The sequence below is a fragment of the Sinohyriopsis cumingii genome, chromosome 16, assembly GCF_028554795.1.
Source record: "Sinohyriopsis cumingii isolate HCF-2022 chromosome 16, ASM2855479v2, whole genome shotgun sequence".
Lineage (NCBI taxonomy): Eukaryota > Metazoa > Mollusca > Bivalvia > Unionida > Unionidae > Sinohyriopsis > Sinohyriopsis cumingii.
In genome coordinates this window covers 70,853,046-70,864,168 of record NC_142976.1, presented here as the reverse complement: position 1 = coordinate 70,864,168, position 11,123 = coordinate 70,853,046, and the positions used below count along the sequence as shown (strand labels likewise).

Here is an 11,123-nt window from a genome sequence, read left to right as displayed (position 1 = left end):
TTTATTCCTCAGGCTTGATCATGTTTATTTCTTGTTATCTTGTCGAATGAAGTTTCAAAAATGCTAAAAATACGCTGAAGAATTGTATGGACAGAAACTGTGAAAAAGGACAGAATGTGCTATTGCAAATCACAGAATATGTTCATGTGTTGATCGGATGTGTATGTTATTTACGACGAGATGATCATAAATTACATACAGTCATACAACTGAAGGGAGAGAAAGATGAACGAAAAGTCATGTACACAAGGGCGTGCATTTATTTAACTTAATAAATAATATACAGATGTGGAAGGGCTTTTATCTGGCATACGCAAATTTATGAACATACCGTTAATGAAGCTATGAAGATAGACATAATTTGATACTTCCCGTTAAATGATTAAAAAATCACATACATCGAGAATATTATTTGAAAAGAACCATATCATACTAAGAGTTTTTAATTTGTTTATTTGAAACTGTTACTGGTTGTATAGAAGTAATTCATTTAATATTATTTTCTCTTGGTGCATATAATTGTCAGAGTAATATTTTATACTGTTAAACGCGTCAAAATAAATCAAAAGAACAACAATGGCAAGACGATGAACAATTCAAAGAGTGACATAAATAGCTGTACAAGACTGTCTCCATGAAACTTCAACAATAGATAAATATTTCTTATTCATGCGATAAAAAGAAAAATGTACAATGTGAAGCTGCTTATTTACATACATGCATACAGATTAAACCAAATCTGAATGCTAACTTTCTCTTTCAGACTTTTCTTTTCCCGTATTAACAATAGTTAATGGCATTTAATTTTCTATGGAATCATATGCCAGACATAACCCAGTAATACTGGCTTAAGCCCATTTCTATATCTTGGCTAAAAAATAAATCAGACCCTATTAAAATATGCCGAATTTCTAATTTTATTTGTTGATTCCATAGTTTTCAAACAAGGCATCGTAATTTAGAGCCAGGAAGAGCTCACTCGAAATTTATCTTGATGCCAACTTCTCTGTCTAAATAAATAAAACCTATGGCATCATTGTATAAAAAGGGTGGAACTATGACACATTCGTAAACGATTTGTCTTATTTGACAGAGATTTGTAATACCCCGCATTAAGTCACCAATAAATTTATCGCCAGCATAAAAAGTCAGACACTTAATATTGACATAAAGGAAAAATAAGCAACAATTTGTGTTTAACAATGACAAAAGACATCTTTCGAATCAATTTTGGCGCAGAAGCTTCAATCCACGACGTCTCACCTCTTCAGAGGCGAGGGTACCTTGGGCCTGCAATAATAATAATAGTAATAATTATTGGAAAAGAAGTAAGACATATCATAGAAAAGTAATTTCAGCTATTTTTCTTGTATAATTTTCTTGTAATTATTATTATTATTATTATTATTATTATTATTATTATTATTATTATTATTATTATCACATAGACTAATACATGTTAATCGTAAGTAACGATACATATTTAAATCCACATTATGAAGTTGTTGTTTGATTTGAAACATATCAAATATAATGTTCAAATATGACCTTGCAAAGATTAGACAATACTTTTTTCACAATATGATAAATAATAACAAAAGAAATTGAAGAAAAACATAAGACTATTTTTTTATACATCTGATTCATTGCAGTTCTCATTTCTTTACTCTAAATGAAGATCATCAATATATATTGCAGTGCTTCATATTAAGAATTTGTTTATGTGGTTCAAAATGATGAGCAAAATGACAAATATCTGATAAAATTCTTTGCTTGGTAATTCAGTTTGTTTCTGATTTGAAGCTGACCTATTTATCTTAGGAAAATACTGCTGAGTCCTTTATCGTTATTATATATTTTGAATGTTCCATCTTCTTTATTACTGTTTTCGATAAGCAGTGCCAGAATATAGAAAGTATTTATATCAGTCTTGTTAAGTTATGTGAATAAACACAACATGTAATACAAAAATGGAAGTATGTGTAGTTTTGTACATTTTTTTAATTGACGGTCTGTATATATAAAACCAACAGTCAGTTACAGTTCGTCTAAAGAATTTTAAAGGTAATTATAAGTTAGTAAGAAACAAAAAAGGTGTTATTGCAAGAAAAACGTATTTACATGCTCACAGGTGCTAATGTAGCCACACCGCGCTCAGTCTGGGTACATTCTTGTAATGTGGGTCCTCATTACGTATACGATATACACAAAGGAACGAAATCGAGGCTATAATTCAAAGAGTCAAGAGTCGAAATGAGCACTTGAGGATTGATTTTAAAATGTACTCTGTGGCACCAGGAAACAGAATGCTATCCTCGGGAATCAAACGCAGGCTCGAAATGGAGGCTCTTATTGGACGGAAAATTTCGCACAATGCACTGGATGATACGTTTTGGGGGAAGTGCAATATACATACAATTACTGCGATCTAACACAAACCATAAATATTCAGATAATGAAAAGGTCGATTGAAGGAGGGCATTTCTTCTTACTAGATAAGAAAAACTTACGGTGAAAATTAAAAACTGACAAAAAATAGCAAAAAAGTGACTCTGGAAAGAATGCTGGTTTAAGTTGAGAGAAGACAGATAAATGACTCGCGAGAAGAAAAGAAAACAACATAATGATGACTTGTTGCAATTGGGATAAAGAAGACGTTGGGAGGGGTGTCATTCATGGATAAAGCATCTTTTAGAACGTTGAATTCGAAAAGGAGGGTTCCGTTTTGATAAAGGGTTACGTTACTGAAAGTTTAAGAATACATCATTCCACATCAGTCTGGCGCTGTTGGGTCATCCACACACGCTTTTACTACTTCAAGCCACTTTGGATAGTGGAGGTGGTTCGTCTGGAGAGTGTATACATGGGTTTCTATACTCTATGTCAAACTATCTACCTATACCTGAATGGATGAACGACATATATCAGAACTGCACATCTCATTTACGGAAATAATTGGGGTCTTCGTGTGAAGAAGCGATAACCCGCCTTATCTTCCGGCGCAGACTGGACATAGGGCCTTTATGTGGCTCTTGAGGCGGTAGATTCAGTATCTGATTTCGTGGAAAGTATGTTACACATTTTATAAATAGAATAATATAAATATGAAAGAAACAAGTGGCAAATTGTTTTTTCATCGTTAGAACAAGTTATGCGTAATAAATTTAAGATTAAAGGGGTGAGGATATCGTATCTTGAATCATACTTTACTGAATAATTACATATATATATACTACACACACGTGTTTGTAATAATTTAGTAAAGTATATGCATATTTATTTAACATAGTTCATTCACATCAATGTCCTTTTCATTTATGTTAAAACCTGACATCAACTACATTACCGAAAAATGAATTCTGGGTCAAAATGACTTGAGGGTCTGAAAATTGTCTTCTTTAACATGTCTGTTTGATTTGTTGTGAGGATTCTGTTACCGACATCTGCCTTCGTAAGTAGAAGAAAATTCGTTTTGTTATAGTTTTCTTTGTGCAAAGAAAATGCCGAACCAAACAAGCACAACTAGTCAAAAGAGTTTATTTTTCTCAGCATCACCTTTTACAATTCAAATTGATATCATGACTGTAGACGTTTTAATTTTCACCAGTGTGTTACAGTAAAGTAGACGTAGCTGGATACATGTAGGCTGGTGGTATCTGCTTCGCTTTGGCCTTGGCAATACTTACCATGAGAAGACATACGTGACCATCGTCTTCATGAACGTTTGGGTTCGAGATAGCGAGTATTAGGACATTGTGTTCTCAGACACATCAAACAATAATTTGTGTCTGAAGTTCCTGCTGCTATTCTGAAGAAGACGAGGACAAAAAAATGGAGGTTGTTTTTTCTAACAGGACTAGCTTTTGGTTTATTTTTCTTCCCAAAAAAAAGGCGATAATATACGATGATAGGGAAGATACATTGTTTACAGACCACACTGTTTTGGTTAAACGTTAGGAAAATATTTTGAGGGAATGTAAAAATATCAAGGGCACCTGTGATCATCCAAATTTGAACAAAATTAGCAGTTGACAACAAGCCAGCTATTACAGTATGTAGGTATTAGCATGCACTATTTCGTCGAAAGAGCAAACACTGAGCAACAAATATTTTCTGCAAACAGAAATGGCACAACTATCAATCAGCAACATATATGTAATTATCAACCGATGAAATCAGATTCCTAAATTATTTTCCTTAAAGTGGTTAGTGTATGATATAGGTCAAGACTATGTAAATAAGTTTTTAAAAGGGGACCGGACAGAGCACAAGAGTACCTACCAATTTGTTAATTATTTGTGAAAGAATAGCTAGAAATATGGTGCTCACACTAAACCATTTCCAATCATTCTGTTCAAGGATTAATTCAAGACAATTATTTGTGTGGTAATAAGAGATTATAGTTGACCATGTCATGAATTGTTCAGTATCTGTGAACCTCTGGAACACACGGAAAATTAGTTGATTACCAAAACACCTACGTTAGGAAACATATATAGTTTAACGTATAAAAAAAAATCAAACAATTACGATGCTAGAAACATTGTCGATAAATCCATGGAGCGGCAGAAGAGATTACTTTATGAAATTAAAGAAAATGATTGGCTTGAAAGAAGAAAAGAACAATATTAGACTTGATCGAAGGGTTCAATCTTCTGAGCCTGGTTCCAGCAAAGAGCATTTACTTTGTAGCTTGTAACGTGCCAAGTCCGACTCAGCAGCCGAGATCACCAAATATTAGCATACATTTAAGCAACATTTATTGCTTTGATTTGCACTATAAAATAAAAGATTTTATTTCAGCATATCATAATAATCCAAATAAGACACGAAAGAACACTGCGCCAATTAATCAAAGACAAAAAGCACGGTCAGCCAATAAAACTGCACAAACTTATTGAACAGACATACGTCCTACCGACTAGACGAAGTAACGCCAGTGTCTATATCCGTGGGCCTGAAATAATATAGAAATTAGTACCAGGAGGTAGAAAGACTTTAAATTATAAATATTACCTATGAGGATAACACATTTGTATTCGGTGGCAGGCACGGGTATAGTGTGTGTAAGAAAATCATTTTATACCGAACTTATAAAGCAAATCTTGACATCGATGAAATTATGATGCCGTTGACAAGAGAAAAGACTTTTGCGTCACAAAAGAAATTGAAAATTGTTCATAAAAAATTCAGACAGATATTAACATTTATCGAGAAAAGAAAGCAGAATAGAATAATGGATTGAACTTCAAAATGAAAATATACATATTTTATCAAATAACGAACTTATAGACTGGTACACATTATTTGTCGCAGATTTGTAGCTTCATGAATACAACCACAACTAATTCAATACAACCACAAATGCTGGTTGTATTGAATTAGTTTCGTATAACGGACCCTCACTAATTTCTTAAGATAGGGAATTCTCTGGAAATTGTAGATTTAATTGCTCAGTAATTTGGCATATGATTAATTCTTATTATTTAAGTGTTTGGGTCGTGTTTTGCATTGCATGGCGTGAAATTCTAATGTTCTTCTCGAAAAGGCGAACTAATAAGCTATGTGAAAGAATAAAAAATTGAAATCAGAGTTTCGCGCTGTATAGTCTTAACATGATTAGAGAAAATTAATGTAGTATTAGCGCGTTGTATAATCTTAATATGATTAGAGAAAATTAATGTAGTATTATCGCGTTGTATAGTCTTAACATGATTAGAAAAAATGAATGTAGCATTATCGCGTTGTATAGTCTTAATATGATTAGAGAAAATTAATGTAGTATTATCGCGTTGTATAGTCTTAACATGATTAGAGAAAATTAATGTAGTATTAGCGCGTTGTATAATCTTAATATGATTGGAGAAAATTAATGTAGTATTAGCGCGTTGTATTTTCTTAACATGATTAGAAAAAATTAATGTAGTATTATCGCGTTCTATAGTCTTAATATGATTAGAGAAAATTAATGTAGTATTATCGCGTTGTATAGTCTTAACATGATTAGAGAAAATTAATGTAGTATTAGCGCGTTGTATAGTCTTAACATGATTAGAGAAAATTAATGTAGTATTAGCGCGTTGTATAGTCTTAACATGATTAGAGAAAATTAATGTAGTATTAGCGCGTTGTATACTCTTAACATGATTAGAGAAAATTAATGTAGTATTAGCGCGTTGTATAGTCTTAACATGATTAGAAAAAATTAATGTAGTATTAGCGCGTTGTATAGTCTTAACATGATTAGAGAAAATTAATGTAGTATTAGCGCGTTGTATAGTCTTAACATGATTAGAGAAAATTAATGTAGTATTAGCGCGTTGTATAGTCTTAACATGATTAGAGAAAATTAATGTAGTATTATCGCGTTGCATTTTCTTAACATGATTAGAGAAAATTAATGTAGTATTAGCGCGTTGTATAGTCTTAACATGATTAGAGAAAATTAATGTAGTATTATCGCGTTGCATTTTCTTAACATGATTAGAGAAAATTAATGTAGTATTAGCGCGTTGTATAGTCTTAACATGATTAGAGAAAATTAATGTAGTATTAGTGCGTTTAAGAACCTTTCAGTTGATAACAACTGTTGTCTTCAGATTCTTGGAAATAGGAGAAAACATGGAATATCGAGCTGTGTTCACGCCAGTGTTTGATTCAATCGGTACGAGATTCCTTCCGAATATTATTTACCTATTTTCCTATCTGAATCCTAGGTGTGAGAAAATGAGTTTATTCAAGGTGATAATTACATAGATATCGTTCGTTTACAAAATTGTATGTAAAAATGTTTTGTGTCATAGATTTGTTACAACCGTTTGAAATTTCTCTTTTATACTTGATTTTCAACAGACGATGATATAATATCTACATAGTCTATTGATGATGTATCGATGAGGGCTACATTGAGAAAATATTTAGGTTAACGAACACGACAAAATATCTTCCGAAAGAATTATACTATTTCCAAAAAAACATGCAACACACCAGGTAAGCTATTCTTAGTATATGTGTATTACTGAAAGAGAAAATATGGCTTGATGAATACCCCATATCTGGTCGATTTGACAAACATTGCTAAACTATATTGAAATGAACTTAAAATGCAATATTTTTTGTCGAAGAGTTGTCACTTTCAAATACCATAGAAAAGAAAGCCTCGGTTTCTAATAATAACATGTACTATTTTGAAAGTTGCTTTGGTCAAACCTGTTTTACATAATAGACATGTCATGTTGAAATAACAAAATTCCAATCTTGTGTAATTGAACATGGGTTCGATACATAATTAAAACATCCGGGACATGGACAACAACAAGGGCATCATTTGATTCGAGACTGGTATAAACTGAGGGAACCTAGGCAGAATCTAGCTCTCTGACACTTTGCATAACCATTTTGAAATAAAAAATACTTTTAAAATGCCTGCATATACTCCGATTCGAAGACTTTTGACATCTGACTCTCCAGACAATAAAGTTATGGGCTTGTTATTATTAATATGGCCAAAATATTATTACGATGAGAAAATCAAAAAAATCTGGCAGAATCAGACTCAGATCGTAGGGTAGAAAAGGAGAAAGAATATGCAATAGAAAAATATGTTCTTCACATGGGTCTGAATATACTCCATCCATCTTTTTCATCTCACGATTCTGATATCTGTGGATATGAGTTATTAACTCCATCCAAAGATACAATGTTACATAAAGGTCGGACAAAATCAAGTTCTGAGTTTGTTCAAGTTATTCTGTCAGTGGCAGTAATTAACAACGCTTGGTTTCTGTTATCCGACATAAACATTTTTAGATCCGGAAAATAGAATAATGCATTTGTCATCGATGCTTTTATCACACAGTTGGTACACTTTACATATAGTGTGTGCAGTTTGATGTTATTGGTATGTTAACATATCACCTTACGCAAAACTGATATAATTCGAATAAACTCATGAACTATATGTGTAGTATTCTTTTTGATGACTGGCTGAGACCGTAGGAATGTTCCTTATCCCACTTTCTGATACTTCACTATACTACTGCGCGGTTCGGTCCAATAAATAAGTACCTTTTTTCTCATGCGATATATAGAATCTTACATTTGTACTAATTTCACAAAAATGTATGAAACTCGTCAAATAATTTTGATCTTTGTCATTACCAGGACTCGCAAACGATAGATATTATTCGACTCTTTACATGGAAATACTGAGACTTGAACGATATTTCTTCGGAATTAGTTAACCAAAGGTTGACATTTACATATCATGAAAGTAAAACAATATTAAATACTTGTATATTGAAAAATAAAATATTTAAATATATGACTACTGGAATGCAAAGTCTAAAACAAAATCATATATAAAACTAAACATGTAATAAAATTACGATAACGACCACGAAAACTCTTGGTCTACTGATAGCGTATTTGCGAGAAACCTTCACACAACCTAGAGTAGCATGCACTATGTATAGTAGCAGTTTAAAGAGTACATGCACTTGTAAGTGGTGGCTAAACTTAAACAACATCAGCAACATTAACAACAACCAAAAAGTGAGCTACAATTCTAAAATAAAATATTAGTATTGGAGTTATAATTTCCACAAAGAATTATCTTTTCTTATTTGTAGTGAAGTTTGATTTAGGACTTTGTGAATCTCTACTATAAAATAAACGCGAGCAGACGCTCTAAAGTCGATAATCCGCAAATATCGCATACAGTTGAGAAAGCATGAAAACTTGCAATATGCTCGCGCTAAGATAGGAGCAGATATAAGAAAAAACACATACGCAGACTGGGAATGACAGTTAATAGAAAATTATATGTCGAATTGGGATGATGCTCAAACAACTGGTTGTGCATTATATTAAAATGCTGAGTATGACTATGTTTCATGGAGACAAAATAGAATACAACTCTATTAGAATTCTTTACGTTTGTGTTAGAGGAATTAATAGTCTTTTAATATTTCAGTTCCTCTAAGAAAGCAAAAAACAGAGTTTGTGAGTAAAAATGACAACTTCATACAAATATTAGAGAGTAAACATCCATACCCACGTCAACAAACTACAGTAGATTGATCTTATTAGGTTATGAAATACACCGGTATCCAAGACTATAAATATGTTAGTAAATACAGATTAAAGTGACCTAACTTTTAGCACCTGTTTTTATGTCTGTACCGCTTTTTAGAAACATGAAATTTATCGATAGGTAAAAGTCTTTAAACCTTCTTTCATTTGCGGGAACTAGATTTTTGTCGCTTCCCGATGTCAGACATCTTTGCGGGTGTTGAGTTTCGCGGATCGGCTACTTGTCGTGTTTTTACTTTTGAAAGACATTACACATTTAGACTGTTTTGCTGATTAATTCCATCGCGGATTTAGTGAAAATGGATTGCGCACAAATAGAAGTAGGCTTCCTGTGCTATGCCATGACAAAATTGGCGTTGTGGCTACTTTATAGTATGGCATTGTGACCTGTTTTTCATTCATGTGTAACCGATAGTGTGACCAAATTTTAGTAGTTCAATTATTTTGCAAGGAAATTTTGTTTTGGAAATTAATTATATATGTGTGCTATACTTCTGAAAGTTTGCATTTTATCAAAGGAGACTTCTGTATGAACTAGGAAAAAAAACGAAAGTAGAACTTACAGTATATCTGATTTAGATCATTACACAATACAAACATTTGCATTCTTTATGAACATAAATAATTCGATGTTATATCAGGGTTTTTCCCAAGGCAACATGTAAATAAAATATCTACGTTTGGATATTTAGTTCCGTAATGACATTTGCAATAGTCTTTCAATAACAGGATGTACTTTGAAAATTTGTTGTAAAACCTATAGAAAAGTATTAATGTCAGTCCGTGTTGAATGCCTAGCTTTGATTATTTTGTAACGGTTGTAAGAATTGTGAATTCAAAATCACGGATACCTTTTGAGTTGTTTACATTCCTTGCATCTACGAGAATGTTAAGGGTTAGTTGATTGCTGGAAATGGGTTAGAATTTTTCATATTTTTTCATACGTATTATACACACGTTCGTTATATACTTAAATTCACATCAAGATCGAAGAATTAGATGGCAAAGTGCACAAGTAATAACTAATTTAGTCAAAATCTATACTTAACAAGTGTTAACATTTTGTAAGTGTACCCGTTTTTTATTTGCACACCAGAATGAGTTAGAATAAAAATTGTCCGATAAATCAGCCCCAAAACTGAATTAGTATTTTGGTAGTTTCGGATGTGATCTCACATATTCATAAAGCATTGCAACACAGATCACATAGCATCCGCTTTTAAGTACTTACTGGCTTTTCTTGCTGCTCTTGAGTTGAGGTTGGTTGAATGGCCTTTCGGCGAACTGTACATCCTATTTCCGTATCAAATCAAGTGCTTGGCAGCTTGTAAATCAAGATAACACAATAATAACGACAGTCTGCATTTCGAGTAAAGAAATGAATAGATTAACTAAAATATCAATTAATCCGTCCCATTTGTAATTTGGCACGTTGTTCAACCATTATAATAATCATATGACGAGATAATCATCACGTGACAGTCTTGTGGCCAATGCGTGGAGGCTTGAGTCAGATAACAAGGAAAAAAGATATTGCGAATTAGTTAATCTCTCCTCTGATTGGTCGTTCGATATTGATATAATAGGCGATCATCCGCCAACGTTATCCGGTAATTCAAAATGGCAATGGACGTTATGGTTATGTCAGTAAGATTTACAAGTTGTCAACATTAGATTTGATACGGAAGCATACCGAACAGATGACCCAAAAATCATCTTCAACTATCGTAACTTAGTAGTCGCGAGAAATACCTGTAAGTGTCTAAAAGTGGTTGATTAGTATGTGCTGCGGAAAAAAAATCTGTTTGCAATAATTGCAATATTTCTTTAATAGGTGGTATAATTTCGCCATCCAACAACATACCAATGCAACTTTTGTGTCTGATTTACGGAACTAGAAGAGAAAGTAAATAAACACACGAATATTGAGTTAAATAATGTGAGAGAAGCAACGCGACGAGTAATTTCGTTAACAGTCCTGTTTTGTCACATACATCGACTCTGATCATCAAAAACAATTCTTACGAACT

General features: G+C 32.6%; 1 protein-coding gene across 7 annotated transcripts in view; it reads right to left on the bottom strand.

Annotated features, from left to right (window-relative positions):
* Positions 1–244: 244 nt before the first annotated feature.
* The window catches only part of LOC149780747 (uncharacterized), a 32,933-nt gene continuing 22,054 nt past the window's right edge, over positions 245–11,123 (bottom strand). For 3 of the 7 annotated variants that reach the window (XM_089937810.1, XM_089937814.1, XM_089937816.1), the window contains 2 exons: positions 4,919–4,957; positions 245–1,290 (listed from right to left, as the gene is read on the bottom strand). In XM_089937810.1, coding sequence (XP_089793936.1) covers positions 4,944–4,957 — 14 coding nt within the window. In that variant the 3' untranslated portion in view covers positions 245–1,290; positions 4,919–4,943. Of the gene's footprint in view, positions 1,291–2,902; positions 3,054–4,918; positions 4,958–11,123 lie in introns of all 7 variants that reach the window. The other 4 variants (XM_089937809.1, XM_089937811.1, XM_089937815.1 and 1 more) reach the window with 2 other exon arrangements.